The 16,884-nt window shown below is 40.0% G+C and overlaps 1 protein-coding gene across 1 annotated transcript; it reads right to left on the bottom strand.

The window, feature by feature from the left end:
• Nucleotides 1-732: 732 nt before the first annotated feature.
• Nucleotides 733-7,730, bottom strand: LOC145490117 (bile acid-sensitive ion channel-like). The gene is made up of 3 exons (XM_081469222.1): nucleotides 6,325-7,730; nucleotides 1,970-2,120; nucleotides 733-1,274 (listed from the first exon to the last, which is right to left on the bottom strand). The coding sequence occupies exons 1-3, from the start codon at nucleotides 7,243-7,245 to the stop codon at nucleotides 1,186-1,188; spliced, it is 1,161 nt and encodes a 386-aa protein (XP_081325348.1). The 5' UTR covers nucleotides 7,246-7,730; the 3' UTR covers nucleotides 733-1,185.
• Nucleotides 7,731-16,884: the final 9,154 nt, after the last annotated feature.

Genomic DNA, 16,884 nt, shown 5'->3' with positions numbered 1-16,884 from the left:
CTGAGTTGTGCGAAGATCTAACCAAGCTTAAAAAGCTACGTGTTCCAGAACTGAACAAGTACTCAAACCACCACGGGCTGAAGCAGCATTTGAAAAGCAGCAAGAGTGAGAAAGTAAAGGCAATTGTAAGACATTCATGCTTGCAGCAGAAGAGTCCTCTCAGAGCTGGCCAACCAACACTGAGAAATGCCAGGACATTGACACAAAATGACAACAGGGCAAGTGCTCACAGCAGTGAAACGGATGAAAGTGACAATGATGAGTATGACAGTGATGCCATTGACTCTGGGGGAGAAGATGACTCAAGTGACGTCATTCTTGCGTTCATCAATTCAGATGAGGAAGATGCCAATGAGAGGCCAAATGCCACACGCTCAGGGCGAGCCATAACTAGGAGATCCGAAATTGACTTCTCTTTCTTTTGATTTGTTTTTTAAACAACAGCTCTCTGTCGTATAGAGATTGTAAATATTGTCTTCATAGTGAGCACGATAACGTGAAGTAGGGGGATAATATAGAAATATTAAAAAAGTTGAAATCTAAATATTGTTTGTTCAATTTTTTTTTGAGGGGGGGGGGGTCATCCCAAAAAATGACCGCTATAAGGGGGGGCCATGTGAAAAAATTGGTAAGCTGAGGGGGGGTCATGCGATTTTAAAATGGTGCTTCCCAAATCCCACCAGCCCCCCCTCCCTCATAAAAAATGAACGGTCCCTGAGTTGAGTTGCCTAGAAGGTCCTCGACTAAGTAGTCACTGAGGTATGCAACTGTGTCGATCGATACGCTAATAAAAACCAATTGCAAGAATAAGAGTAAAGGGAAAACGATAAAGGGAAAGTCTGCATACGAGCCAAGTGCCCCAGCAGGCCGGAGCTTATCCTGATTTCTGTAACATGAAGTGACTAGGAGTATTTCTACTGCCGCCCTGGATGGGATGCTAGCAATTAATTCGCCGGTATCCATAGGGGTAAAGGGAGTCTTGGGCATATTGATGGAAAATGTATTGTATAATTTCTCCAGAGGATAAAATTTGTCGTTGTAGAATATAATACTGTAATAGTAGTAGCTTTGTACATGTAAGATTAAAATTCAGTAATTTAAGATTCTAATGACGTTAGATGGAAAGTATCATAGAACTATGAAAACTATGACAAAATTTTGCGACTGATTGGCTCGTATCAGTTGTTATTCATTGTAATCATTTCTTTTCTTACTTCTGGCCTTTGTGATGCATCCCTGGTCTTGAAAAGAACAAACAGGTAAATGTTTTGAATCTGCATGTGAACGTATCAAATATATCATAAGCAATAAATAAACAAATAAAAATAATAACTGATAATGTAAGTTGCTTGAGGCTACAAACTTAATTTCTTATGTGATATGGGCATTCACTCATTCGTGTCTTTAAACTATGCTATTCGCATTAATTTCAATGGATTCCCACGACCAGTATAAAGAAAAGCAAACGCAAGTAAATGTAGTAGCAGTAGCAATAGCAAAATCAGTGGCAGTAGCAGTAGCGGTAGCAATAGTAATAGCATTAGCACTAGCATTATCAGTAGCTGTAGTAGTAGCAGTAGCAGTAGCAGTGGCAGTGGCAGTGGCAGTAGCAGTAGCGGTAGCAATAGTAATAGCATTAGCATTAGCAGTGGCAGTAGCAGCGGCAGTAGCAGTGGCAGTAGCAGCGGCAGTAGCAGTGGCAGTACCAGTAGCAGTGGCAGTGGCAGTGGCAGTGGCAGTGGCAGTGGCAGTGGCAGTGGCAGTGGCAGTGGCAGTGGCAGTGGCAGTGGCAGTGGCAGTGGCAGTGGCAGTGGCAGTGGCAGTGGCAGTGGCAGTGGCAGTGGCAGTGGCAGTGGCAGTGGCAGTGGCAGTGGCAGTGGCAGTGGCAGTGGTAGTGGCAATGACAATGGAAATGCAAGCCAGTAGCGCACAAGCAACAGTAGTAGTACTAGCAGTAATGAAATCGTACCTGGAACACCAGGCCAATGGCATCCACACTTATCGGACGTATGATTTCCAATGCATTGGTAAATACAGCCGTCCTTCGTGTAATTACCAAATCCAGGCAGCTGATCCTGACGACTGCAATTTGTTTTGTAGGGCGCTGGAAGTCTCGTGTGCTGAAAGCGATTTGGTAGAAATACGCAAGTTGTGCTGGTGATTGACTTTAAACTTAACTCTGGCTCTGGGAATTACATAGGGCTTTCCCTATAAGATGCACGGCAACTTTTGGGCAACTTTTCCGATTTCGGGCAACTTTTCCAATTTGTGGCATCTTTTTTGTGTGGGCGAAGCTCACAATATGTCGGTACGAGAGTCACGTGATCGAAAGGATTTCTACTAAGATGAGTGGACACTAGCTTAGAACCTATAGATGAGCAGATTGGGTGCTAGTTAGCTTATTCGAGTGGAATTTTTGCCTCCTGCGAATTGGCTTTTTGTACCATTTATCGGTTTCGAGAGGCTTCCTTTTTATTTTCCCAGCTTTCAGTTTCTAGGGTAGGTTTTCTTCTTCTTTATAGCTTGTTTTGAGATGCGGTACTTTCTCTGTTTGCATGTATCGAACATCTGTCTTCGTATCATTTCGTAATTTTGTATTTAAGTTTATGCGCAATTGCATGTCTGTTTGCATTTATATCGAAAATCTAGCTTCCTAATTTCGTGTAAGCTTTGAAAATATTGATAGCGGTTTATTGATAGCTTTCTTTCATTATTCCTTCAGGTGTCCATGACGGAAGTTATTTTGCACACGCAAGCCAACATATCCAGACTCGGCTTGTGTCTAGGGGCTGGTACGCTTTCGCAAGCTAAAATTTTTCCGCTTGAATGTTCGGTGCAGGTTGCCCCAAACAGTAAAAGGAGTCATTGTACTCTCGCAAGCCAATATCTCGCTAGCCAACATTTATATCGGCTTGACCTGATTGATGTGGGCAGCGCTGCAAAGTGAGACATACTGCCAGGGATTTTCAGAGATTGTCAGAAACTTTCAGAAACTGAAATAGACTTCATTGCACTTGCATTGTACTCGCACTGTTAGAAACACTTTAACAGTGTTTACAGCCACCCTGTTGTTGCCGCATTTCTCAAGGTCAAACGTTTGTATGGGAATCTCGGTCGAGCAATACCGGTCAAGAATCGACTTTCATAACCATTTCGTGAAAGCAAAGGATACCTTATAACGTTTTAAGGATCATTTCTAGAACATGACGCTAACAATGGTTTATTTACACGTGTTTTATATGCCAAAATTGAAACAAGTTGTTACAAATGCAAAACGTGGAATGAAGTGATGCTTTGGGTCAGCCCAAATGAGGTGCTACAATCTGTATATTCCATTACTTATGAGACACCCCGACTAAAAACTTTATGATTTGAGAGAGAAGCTATCCCTAAACAGTATCTTCAATTGCTTGTGAGTGGCCTCCAGAACAACTAGCTTGTTTGTTTCAACAAACATTGAGGTAAAATACTTGCCATAACATCGTTCTACCACAACATATCGGATTTCAGAACAAATCGAACATAAGTTTAAAATGCTTCTCCAAATAACCAAGATGCTATTTTCTAATCAAAATTTAATTCTCAAATTACTCCAACTATGATTGCACAAATGCCATTGTGTTTTAAAATGAGGTTGAAGACTTGCCTTAAAAAGTGTTAAATAGAGTTGACAAGGTTAAGTGCTTTAATGAGGTCGATAAGGGTCAATTCATGCCTCTCAGGTTCGTGCTTTCAGCATCTGGGTTTTTTTCTACAAGATCTTATCAACTTTAGCGCAACACAAAAAAGCAAAAGGAAAAGAAGCAATCAAAACGCAATATCTATTACAGTAAGTTCCAGGTCTAATGCGTGTCTGAATATCTTTGTCAGACTCAGCCTTTCTCCTGTCAACCCTTTCTCTTGCAAATGTCATCCATCGGTATCCCCTCTCTCTTATCTCACCAGCGCTTTCACGATCATGGGTAAGATAGGTAACAAGTAAGTATTGTGGGTCCACCATTCCCCTCAGACTTCAACCTAATTTAAGTAGCATTCATATTACACTACACGTTATTTTTAGGACTACTGGGAGACAATTGGTACCCAGTTTCACAGGATTCTAATGTAAAACGATCTTGTTAACGCTGAGTAGCGTTATAGCGGCGCTGAGAGACTTGTGTATGGCACACTACTTTTCGGGCAAAATTAAAGAAAAACACGTCGAGCAACGTTTCTCAGTTTCAATAAGGCGATTTACACTGACGCTAAATTTCCCTTCTCTCATTGATTTCTGGTATTGTATTGAATGCAAAAGGTCAACTCAGAATAGGGGCGTAGCCAGGATTATTCAAAGGGGGGTCACGCACACTGTGTCAAAGTGAGGGTACTCACCAGATTGTCATGTCGTTTTCGTCACCTGTTGTAGGTTGTTTGCCTAAAAAAGGCTTACAAAAGGGGGGAGGGTTCACAGAGCCCTTTTTATTGAAACACCCAAACTTTTATTTTTTTTTATGATAACACTCCACCACTGATTCCAATACATGCACTTTGCAATGCTGTCCCTTCCTAAACTCAAAACTCTAACCTAAACACAGTACACCAAGAACTCATAATATTCTCCGTACAGCACCATGATTTGTTTTGGGCAATTAATATATTCCAGGTAAAAAAAAAATCTACCAACCAAACGACTAAACAAACTAACAAATAAAATCAGCATCCTAACCCAATAAAGGAGCCCATTTCCAATCAGCACCCCAACGCCCCCTTTTCCTTAATAAGCTGTCAAAATTCGACTACGCCATAAGACGCTAAGCCCACACATGTACATGGTGCGGACCTATTTTTTGCTTTGGGCAACTTCTTATAACAATTACAATAACCATAACCATAACCATAACCATAACCATAACCATAACCATAACCATAACCATAACCATAACCATAACCATAACCATAACCATAACCATAACCATAACCATAACCATAACCATAACCATAACCATAACCATAACCATAACCATAACCATAACCATAACCATAACCATAATCATAACCATAACCATAACCATAACCATAACCATAGCCATAGCCATAACCATAGCCATAACCATAACCATAACCATAACCATAGCAATAACAATAACAATAACAATAACAATAACAATAACAGTAACAGTAACAGTAACAGTAACAGTAACAATAATAATAATAATAATAATAATAATAATAATAATCTACTTTCTTTATCATGGTAGTACATAACGGTAGTCACTGAAAAACCAGTGGCCCTGATATAAATATATACAGAATAAAAAGATGACGTGTTAAAAATTGAAAAGATAGAAAGAATCTCAAACATGCAATGATAATATAAAAACTAAGATATGAGACACTAAAATTTTTAAAAAGCAAAGCATTGGCTCAAGTCTAACAATTAAAACAAGAAAATTAACAATTTAGGTGATAAAATGGTCCAATTCCTTATAAATGTCCATAAAATGTTTAAAAATCGGTTTTCTTGAAGCTTGTAAGATTATGAAGCTTATGGTCTATGACAATACTGCAAAATTATAACAGACCAAACTGGCATATGAAGCACTTATGGAGCAGTATTATATAAACTCGTGGTCTTCGGCCATCGTAGCTTGACTAAAGAAAACGTCAAGTTCATAAAATGCATGTTTTAGTCACAAATGCTCTTTGGTCACATATGCTTTTTGGTCACAAATGCTTTTTGGTCACAACCGTCACATACGCATTGTCCGCATTGGTTCACCTGTGGTTTGAAAAGGCGATTCAAGTGGTCAGCGGTCGGTTGATAAATTCAAAATGGCGGAGTACCACTCCTGATGCTTGAGTATGTGACCGGAAATACTAAAAAGGTTGCAACTCGTTTTATCAGGTTATTAAATGCTCAGGGGTCAAGGAACAGTTAAACAGGTTCTTTGGTGGGGTAAATAATAACCTTTTGTAGAAAATATGAAAAGCAACGTGACGGGTTTGGAGCTTTTTTTTTTTCATTTTGGGGGAAACTTTGAAGCAACTTTTTGAGAAACTTTGGGCACCTTTTTTAAAACTTTGGAGCATCTTAGGGGCAGCCCTAGAATTACATAAAGACTAGCTTTGACGGTAAACTAGCTGGTTCTTAGTATTTGAAGGAGGGAATTTCTTCAAAAAGTACCTAAATTATTCACGCTACAATACCAAACTAAAAGCGTCACATCTTTCGGCGCATCTAGGAGAGCCTTTATCATTGCGTTACTTCAACCCCCACCCCTCTCCCCTCCACTTCTTCAGGTTCTTAATAAACTGTCAAATGTGCTGATACTGGCAACAACTTACCTTTATTAACTTGACCGCCACCAAGGAATGAGCCCCAGGAAGGATATTAAATCCATTATATCGGTTGATAAACGTTTTCTGATCGTGCACAACCACGTTCAATCCGGTTGAATACATACCAAAGGTGCTCTCATTGCTTTGAACATTAAGAACGACACTGAGGCCCAGTTCGGGACCTTCAAATTCAGCGTGGAACATGGTGGTGTTATCATAACCCGAGTTGAATGTGTAGCATATGCCTCTTCTTGTAAGGGTCGGAACAAAGTCTTTTTCCGAGCACGTTTGATCAATGGAGAAGCGACAGTATAGAAGAAACATGCCAGCGATGTCATGTCCATAGTTTGCAAGAAATTTTTCTTCGTCAAACAAACGCTTCGATGAGTCATTAAGAACGTTGAGTATGTTTTGGCGAGTTGTCTTGTCGCAGCCATCTACTAAGGCATAACCATAATCACCATAGGCACACAGTAATGCTTGGCCACAAGTGAGATTTCCACGAACTTCGCGTATTTCACTGCACCCAGTTATGTTCAATCCCATTTTTACAAAGTTTTCATCCTCGTCTGGCACATCTATCTTAGATTTCATAAACTTGTTTAAATTGCAGATTGTCACAGCTGGGAACTTCAAACCATCTGTTGGCGTTTCTTGTGTAATTACTGTTTTTGTTGGTCTTGACATGAATTTTTCGAAGCTTACGGTTGCGTTGTACGTGTAGGCACTGGCAGCAGCGCAAAGGAATATCAGCCATATTGCTCGCCTGGGAATGGAAAGCTCGTTTTGTACAGCGTATCTCAGTCCGTGAAGAGTTGTGTTTGAGGCAAAAATTTTCCATTCGGATGACGGCGATGATCTTTCAGACTCCACTTTTTCCAATGGAGAATTTGTGAACGAGTCAGCCGGTTTAGCTTGTGTAACCATACTGTGTCAGCAGGTAAAGATGACAAGAATGTGACCCTTTAAAACAATTGTGAACCTAAACGAACCACGACGGCAACGGTAGGTGAACGCCCCGAGACTGGTTCAATGAGCTTTACGTGCACGTGTGTTGCAAATCTTTATAAATTGTGTAGCTGTCCCCTGTAAAAAACAACATGAAACGACTAAGCTCTGTGTATTTAGGAGAACTTAAGTAAAGACGCTGATTTGTCGTGTTTCTTTTTGGAATTGATCGATGGCGTTGGATAGGGACACTGAACAGATCTAGATCATTGCGAAATTCGAAGGTAAAAGTAACAGGCAATGAGGAATTACTACGAGAAGTTATAAGTTTTTGAAGACGTGATTGTCCATCGCAGTTATACACACAACCTAAGCAGTTGTCAAATTAAAGCCTAATTCAGACCTAAACGGGATTCGAACCCATGACCATGGGTATATTACGAACTCACAATATGACCAGCTCCCAGTTGGCTTGATAGCTCAGTTGGTAGAGCTCTGCACCAGTATCGCAGAGGTCATGGGTTCGAATCCCGTCTAGGCCTGTATGGTTTCTTAGGCTTTCATCTCACAACTGCTTAAGTTGATTGTATAACCACGATGATCAATCATGTCTTCGTATCTTTCTCCGTAGTTCAAAAATATGATCCTTCATGTATGCCTCGCATTCTTCACCATCTACGTTAATATTGTGACCAGCTCCCAGTTGGCTTGATATCTAAGTTGGTAGAGCACTGCACCGATATCGCAGAGATCACGGGTTCGAATCCCGTTCATGCCTGAATTTTTTTTTTTTTTTTCTCAGCCTTTAATTTCACAACTGCCTTTAAGCTTTTAAGTTATATGCATAATTGTTATGATCAATCATGTCTTCATATCTTTCTCCGCAGTTCAAATATATGATCTTTCATATATTCACTTGCAAGCTGAAAGTTTTTTATGGGAACTATACCAGTACTCTGCTCGTCAGTAAGACCTTTCACAGATAGTTCACTCTGCTGCCGTGCTAGACATTGAAAAATATTGCATTACAAAAACTGGATCTTCGAGTTTTAAATTCATTTGCAAGGAAGAGCAGGACAAATTTAAAAGGCAAGTTTTTGCATCAAGACGATAAAAAGAAGTAGTCTACGTGTATCACAAGGGGAGACTTCGCATGGTCAGATTTCTCAAAAATCGTAACCGGGGGAATAGAAAATTGCAAATTAAAGTTATTCCATGTTCCTTCTTCAAGAAATATGGCTACTTATGCGTCTTGCTTCATTTTAAGTTCTAAATCTGGACATTCTTGATTCCGGTGGAAATTGCTTGAGATTTGCCAAACTTTCTAGAAAATTCTTTTGCCATCAGATCAATTTTTATTCCGTGGATTTTAACTTTTCGATTGTCACCGTCGCTGCTGATCGACCTGTCTAAATTAACATACATGTAAAATAAAAAAGACACTTTTCCTCAGTCTAATCAACTGACTCATGTTCAAAATATTTAAATTTTATACACCTTACTGAGTTTTTCGCGCCGATTTTTCCAAAGCTTGTATTTTTCCATACACTTTATCTCAAAAACTCATCATTGGGCCGCAGTGAAAAAAAGAAAAAAAAAACATCCACATTACAGGATTTTCCCTAATGTTATGCATAAATAGCATAAGAAGGAAAGCATATAGGCATCTAGTGATCTTCCGCTACTATTCGAGGATTTCGGTCAGTTCAGGATTAAGAGTTATGAAAAATGACGACTATACTTTTAAAAACCTAAATTTTTTTACTTGCGTCACAGAAAAAATATAAATACTTAAAACATGGGGCGCTTATTTCTAGCAGTAGTTGATAATACCATGCACGTTCAGTATTCAGAGCTAACATGTTTCAAGCTCGATAACAGAATGAAACGCTTATGCTACAAATCTGTAGGTAAGAAATAATTCTATGAAACATTGAGGTCTGACAATTTACCTTGCAATAAATCAGTGAGTCATTATAGGCCTCTGGTTGATGAAAACTGTTTCAAACCTTTTAGTACATCACTCCTCTCCATCATTGAAGAAAAAAATCAACGCTGTTTACTTTCCTTTGTATAAATATATTGAAAAAACACCTGGACCTTCAAGGAATATTATATTTTAGGTTTGATAACCAAGAAAGTTTACCCAGTGTCTTCTTCAATCAATGGCTGTAAATTATTAAGAATTTAAGAATTATTTTCTGGCTCAGCTGGGGCAGTTTTCGCCTCCAGATTAAACATAGACCGGTTTTCTGCCTTTGTTAATTTTGGCGGATTACTCCTGCGAATTAATTTCCACAAATACCTTGTTTTGGAAATTTGAGATATCATATATGTTCTGTTTTGCGGTGATTCCTATTGTAGAATTTTCAAGCTTAAGCCATTTCTTTTTGACAGCTCTTTTATTTTTGGTATAAGATCAATGTCAAATTATTATCTATGCGTGTTTTCCTTCTTTTTCTCACGAAGTAAATTTTAATAAAAAATCAATTGAAGTTCAAAAAAGTATTTGAAAAACATATATTCTAAGGTTGAGGTATTTTCGAAATTCAGTTGGTCAAGGTTCTACGTAGCTTTGATGGACATAATTGTAGCGTAAAGAAAACATCGCTTCTAATTTTGTGATCCAAAAACTCTGCTTTGTGGGCAAGAAAACAAAAATAAAAGCTCAACATTAAAGCCTTGCCCACCATTCCCTTGAAGTGTTTACAATGACTCAAGAATATTCTGACTGGCGCTGAAATTTGCTTTGTTAAGGGGAGACTTGACTGTTAGGGGTGTGCCAAAATTTTACGGCCACACTTGATTAGAGATAAGCAGGGGGTAATCCATTTTTAATGTCTCTAAAGCTGACCTGAAAAGTCAAGTAAAAGTAAAAATGACTTTTTAAAAAAGGCCTCACGGAGTAATTTTCAATTAAAAAGGACTAATAAGAAATAGGGTTCCTGTCGTGACGGGGTATGCGAAGCTTGATTATGTTCCGTTTCAAAACTTCATAAAAGTATTCCCCGTTCGATCTCTCCTGTCCAAACACCGTCACGGTCATGATTTCCTTTGCTTAAACTTGATGAATTAATAATGAGTTCGAGAAGTGTGCTTTGCAACGAAAAGGTGCGTACATTCACTATTAACTACTTATTATCCGAGAGTGAGGTCTTTACGAGAAAACCTCAAACCAAGACCTTGCCGTATTGACCGAGCGATAGCGAGGTCAATGCGGCAAGGCCGTGGTTTGAGATTTTTCCGTAAAGACCGAACGTTCCAGGTTAATAAATTGTTTATTAAATGGCTGTTTGCTTTGTTTTTGCAGGCCCGTAATCAAGCCGTGGGCATTACGGGAGAATAATGCCCAATCAGAGCGCGCGTTACATCGGTGACTCACAAAAGCCATATAATAAATATTAGTTAGGAGTGAAGGAAATGAAAAACCGTTATGGGCACGTAGGACTGATAAAAGCGTAAGATCCCTCCTATATAAAACGTTCCTATTCAGTAGAGACGGCCTGATAAAATCCCACATTAATTTTTTTTTTTTTCCATTTGACACTTTTATTAATTACATGTAGAGCTGTGATCTTGTGAACTAGCTGCATATAAACTGGTAAAAATAGATAAAAAGTATGTTCACGTTTATGTATATTGTGGGGGCGCGGTGGCCTCATGTCGGGTGGTCCGAGTTCGAACCCTTCGAGCCCTGGCCGGGGTCACTGTGTTGTGATGTTCTTGGGCAACACACTTTGAATCTTACAGTGAATCTTTTCACCCAGGCGTATAAATGGGCAGCGGCGAATTTAATGCTGGGTGGTTACCCTGCGATGGACTAGCATTCCACCCAGGGGGAAGTAGAAATACTCCTAATCGCTTCGTGCTTCAAAAAACCGGTAGAAGCTCCGGACTGATGAACCACATGGCTCGTATGCAGACTTTACCTTTTTAACTTGTATATATCATAGCAGACTTCGTAAAGCTTAGCAGTTCCTCGGACTACATGTAAGTATTATACATGTTTATGAAATAGTGACTAAACAAATAGATTCCATGCTGCCCTGTGTCTGTTCAGTAATAGATCACATATGACGTTAAAAATGTGTTAGACCGTAAGAACACAAAAGTGGCACACGGGTCGTGACGAGAGTGAGGTATATGACAGTAGTTCTAACTACATTTTGACGTCTTCCATGATCTATTACTGAACAGACGCACATCAACAGGGAATCTATTTGTTTTAAATAATAAAGAAGCAAAAAATGTTAATCACGATGCAAGAGCCGAATCACAATGCGAGAATAATTCGGCATATTAGAATGTAGTTGCACATGCTTATCTTTGTACACGTTTTATATGCAGCTGTATTTAAATGTGCTATCTGTTAAGGTGAAAAGAGCCGTTAAAATGGATTGAAGCCCTAAAATAATCATGACAACTAGGTTTATACATGGTTGTTAAAACGTAGGAAGGAAAACGATTTAGGATAACTTGCACATGTTAATGCTATTGTACTTAACGTATTTTTACAAAGTGTAAGCATAGTTAATAGAGTTAAAATGGTTAAGAGACCTGGCAAAGTTCTTTGTTGTATGTTTTCTTTTTTGGGTCTTTTGGGGATCAGAATAACATCAATAACAGTTCTTGCAATAACATCGGCAGAACTGCACTGACCTGGGCATCACTAATCTAGGAGGCAAAAGAAGACCAGGCAGGCCACCGACGACCTGGAGGAGGGGGGTAGAGAGAGAGCGAAAGGAGATGGGATGGCTGTCAGCGAGAGACTGAAATGGGTAAAAGGCGTTTCTGAATGGCCATAGGTGTCCTACAGAGCACGATGAGGGATAGAGTGAGATGAGATTTTGGGGCTTGACCCTGCACAAAACCTGGCAAAATACAAAATGGTGGTGCTCAGACAACTAACCAATAGAATCTTTACGATTATGGTATTCGTGCATATAGTCAATGAAGATAAAACAAAAGATTTGCCGGATCAAGAACCTTCCAACATAAATCTTAGCCTGCTTGTTTGCTTCTTTGATGTTTACGCGCTTCTTAACCATTCCTCTCTCTTAACTATGGAGTAAGTAACACTAGAGCATCTGTATCCTTCCTAGCTGAATTACAAAGTAAGAGACACTACAACATCGATCCGAGCGGGGCTGTCAGAACTCTAGTGCCATACGATGACATCAGAATTGTTTAATAATAGCCGTTGTTAGGTTCAGTGTCCTCACTCCTCGAACGCTTCCGTATCTTGGACGTTACAACTTCCCACAGGAAGTCAATGAACTCGAAGAGCGTCATTAAACTGCATCCAAGGAGCAAGCCCATATTGCCACCAAGCTCACCTGTGACAAATTGCAGTGACAGTATTAGCACAGATATAAGGACTAGGCACCAATCTAGGCCCTGTCCAGCCAAAGAAATTTGAAAGCGCAGCTTTTTTTTCTATGGTTAGGCCTACCGTGCACACTAATGCGCCAGGAAAACGGAGCTTTTCGAAAACGCTCATCAAACCGGAGGAATTTCAAAACACCGGCTGTTGGATTTCGCGTGGACGGAAAACATTTTGAAAACAGAGTTTTTCGAAAACGATGACATTACGATAATCATGTGATTTCCCCGAACGAGTTTCCTCAAACACAAATACAAAATTACCGGTGATCGCTGCGTTTTTAAATTCCGCCGGCATAGTGTGGACGGAAAACACTTGATACGTTTTCAGAATGAAACCTTCGTTTTCAAATTTAGAGGGTGCAGAATTATCTCACATTGATGATATCAAAAGTTTCTTCACATGTAGTAATAAAACTTTTCATAAATGGCTGCCCAGTTTAAAATTCTTTTTTACACATTAAAACTATCCTCACTAACTTCGTTTGAGGGTAGAAATCATTTAATTTGAGTTATAATTGGAAAAAGGCAATTTAGGGTAATTTTAATACAAAAAGAAAATTATAATTGACAACCTTTTATGAAAAAGGTCTACTCTATGCCCTTTTCTAATTAAAGACTTAACCTATACCACTGGTGTGGCCTTGACTACTTTGCGTTTAAAGAATGGCTCCTTAAAAGGTCTTAAAGTTTCCTTGTTCCGTGTCATTGGCCATTGCATCCACAATAGGCCATTTCCGAGTTACCTTGTGCCTCAGGGTCAGAAGGAGCCTTCGTACGAAATCATTCATATGAAAATGTGTTTCCCCAACAGGTTCATTTTTATGCAAATCAAACTCATTTTCATATGAAAGGTTTCGCGCCAAGACTCGTTGTGAAACAGAGGCACATTGTAACTCGGAAATGGCCTATTCTGTTGAAGGTAGGTAAGTGTGTCTTTCCATAAATAGCTGTCAATCGTTCAATCCAACAATGTCCTTTACGCAGGTCTAATTAATCGTTCACTCACCGAAAAGGCTCTCTGGTCCGTAGCTGGCAAGATCTTGGCGCTTTTCGTAGGACAAATGCTGAAAGCCTACTTGAAGGTAGACAAAGTTCTGTCTACAGTACGTAGTATGACATGACGACAATGTAAGAGGAAATAATAATAAAAAAATCTTTGTCAGAGATTAATTGCAACTGCGGAGACCTTTTGTCAAGATTTGTTAAACAGGCTATCGTTAAAACTTGGTACATGAATGAATAATTCAAATAATGTTATACAATAGACAGAACTCCCCCTCCCCATTCCCCTGCATTTTTGCTTCAAACAAAGTTAAAATGCAGTTTTTCGTTTACTGGTTTTTAAAACACTTACTGCATGTAGCTGTCACTGATGCTTTTCCCAAAGAGATGATGCATTACTTTAATCACAGAAGAATGTGGAAATTTGGAGTAAGAAACACGTGACTCATACTCAAGTTCAGAGCATGGGTTGTGGCATTGGCACTCTGTCAAGTTGGCGTCCACTGAAAATTTGACACAAAGTAAAATCTCTGAGCTCACAGTGATATTTAATAATTATTCCACAAGCGCATGTTGGATAGGAGATGATAGATAGCCAACAAAGCGCGCAGCGCCGAATTGGCTCAGTGGTCCTTACCGCCTTACGATCACTTATCTCGGCTTCCCGGGGTCAGCTTCCACTGAAATTCCAGTTTGTGACTGAGAAAGTTTCATGGGCTTTAATGGGCGATAAATTTCTCTGCTCTTCTCGTCAATCATAATGAAGAAATTTTCTCAGTCATGTAATAGGGTTCAGAACCACCTTAAATATTCAAAACTGTAAGGTGGCTCTGAACTCCATGCACAGATTTTTTTAAACTTTACCAAAAGTTCTGTCTTATCCTGCTTATCAAAATTTGGTAATATAAAAAAAATTCACTGTGCTGTTTTTAAATTATACGCCCTTAAAGCTATAATTAAGGGTGTTTGTAGCAGGTTATACTCTTGCTATAGTAACCTATTGAGTCATGGAAATGATAACAACATGTTCAACAATGATTGGGCAGTTTTTTGATACTATGATTGTAGCATCAATTGATAAAGAATGGTTATAATGAACCATAGAAACCTACGTCTTGGAAAGTGTTGGGAACTGTTTTGAGCCACCTTAAGTGTTCAAATGAAATTTTTTTCAACTTTGCAGACTCCCCGGTCAGTTATGATTCAAAATCGGAAATGTTGCTCAATGATTTTGTTTTTCTTCATCTATTTGCGTAGCTGTCATACATAGCTACTAATCTATTCTAGTCATAGGGTTGGTATAAAATTTTCTCAGAAACATTCTTACATCTGCAAGAATGTTCTGATCAAGAGATTCAAATTTCTTACATCATCGGTACTAATTAAACATAAGTTCGTCAATCGTGGCACAAGCATAGAAATGTATTAAGTTGTCTTACTTGCAGCATTTCCAATACATGCAGCGTCTCGAAAACTAGAACACACAGGGAACTGCCTCACATCTACATGGACATATACATACGAAAAATTAAACCATACATGTGTGAACTTAGAATAGATTTTTCTCTCTCCCTCAGCTGCGCCTCGTGAGTCTACTACATTTTGACCACTGTGATGACGTGTACTCGTTGTCGATAAGAGTACAGACAACGCTAAACAACGTTCGATTTGTTAAATTTACAAATGATGCCTTCCTGTTAAGATATATTTTGTCACTATTTTGCTTAGGGAGGGAAGGACGAGAGGAGGCGAAGAGTGAGGTTCTCCCTAAATTTTGGAATTAAAAACTTCAATATATTGATGATCTGTTTCTTGTCACATGATGTTTCCTTTGGACTATTTCAAGGCGGAGTGGGTGGGGAGGGTCTAATACCCCGATGCCGAAAGGAAATTAGAAGAGGGGGAACATAGACATAAAAAACCAAAGACAGTGAAATATTGTCTTTTTGTTTTTGAAAGGACCACACAAGAGAACCGAAATCAGTCAGTATTAGTAGCAGTATTAGTAGCAGTAGCAGCAGCAGCAGCAGCAGCGGCGGCAGCAGCAGCGGCAGCAGCAGCGGCAGCAGCAGCGGCAGCAGCAGCGGCAGCAGCAGCGGCAGCAGCAGCGGCAGCAGCAGCGGCAGCAGCAGCGGTAGCAGCAGCGGTAGCAGCAGCGGTAGCAGTAGCGGTAGCAGCAGCGGTAGCAGTAGCGGTAGCAGTAGTAGCAGTAGCGGTAGCAGTATTAGTAGCAGTAGCAGTAGCAGCAGCAGTAGCAGTTGCAGTAGCAGTAACAGTAGCAGTAGCAGTAGCAGTATTAGTAGCAGTAGCAGTAGCAGTAGCAGTAGCAAGAGCAGTAGCAGTAGCAGTAGCAGTAGCAGTAACAGTAACAGTAACAGTAACAGTAGCAGTAACAGTAGCAGTAGCAGTAGTAGTAGCAGTAGCAGTAGCAGTAGCAGTAACAGTGGCAGTAGCAGTGGCAGTAGCAGTAGCAGTAGCAGAAACAGTAGTAGTAGCAGCAGCAACAGCAGCAGCAGTAGCAGTAGCAGTAGCAGTAGCAGTAGCAGTGGCAGTAGCAGTAGCAGTAGCAGTAACAGTAGCAGTAGCAGTATTAGTAGCAGTAGCAGTAGCAGTAGCAGTAGCAAGAGCAGTAGCAGTAGCAGTAGCAGTAGCAGTAACGGTAACAGTAGCAGTAACAGTAGCAGTAGCAGTAGCAGTAGCAGTAACAGTGGCAGTAGCAGTGGCAGTAGCAGTAGCAGTAGCAGAAGCAGTAGTAGTAGCAGCAGCAACAGCAGCAGCAGTAGCAGTGGCAGTAGCAGTAGCAGTAGCAGGAGCAGGAGCAGGAGCAGGAGCAGGAGCAGGAGCAGGAGCAGTAGCAGTAGCAGGAGCAGTAGCAGTAGTAGTAACAGTAGCAGTAGCAGGATCAATACCAGTAGTAGTTGTTGCAGTAGTGGTTGTAAAATCGTACCTGGAAAAGCAGGTATACGGCATCCACACTGATGGGACGTCAGATTTGTAAGACATTGGTAAATACAGCCGTCCTTTGTGTAAGTACCTACTCCAGGCAACTGGTCCTTGGTGCTGCAGTTTGTTCCGAAAGGTGCTGGAAGTCTTTTGTGCTGAAAATGATTGAACAGAATTTTGAATGAGTAAGTAGCTATAGCCAATTGTTTCTAACCAACTAACCTACAGTACTGTAATCCTGCTTTACTTCAGTGAGAATATCGTTATCCATGTTCGCCTTGTTTAGAT

The sequence above is a fragment of the Orbicella franksi genome, chromosome 6, assembly GCF_964199315.1.
Source record: "Orbicella franksi chromosome 6, jaOrbFran1.1, whole genome shotgun sequence".
Lineage (NCBI taxonomy): Eukaryota > Metazoa > Cnidaria > Anthozoa > Scleractinia > Merulinidae > Orbicella > Orbicella franksi.
This window is presented reverse-complemented; position numbering and strand designations above follow the sequence as displayed.

What these genes read in the sequence shown, in the direction of transcription:
- LOC145490117 (XM_081469222.1), bottom strand. Translation starts at nt 7,245, where the DNA reads ATGGTTACACAAGCTAAACCGGCTGACTCGTTCACAAATTCTCCATTG. An exon ending in TGGCGGTCAAGTTAATAAAG is followed by an intron (nt 2,121 to 6,324) that starts GTAAGTTGTTGC and finishes AATCGCTTTCAG; the next exon opens with CACACGAGACTTCCAGCGCC. An exon ending in CCATTGGCCTGGTGTTCCAG is followed by an intron (nt 1,275 to 1,969) that starts GTACGATTTCAT and finishes GTTCACATGCAG; the next exon opens with ATTCAAAACATTTACCTGTT.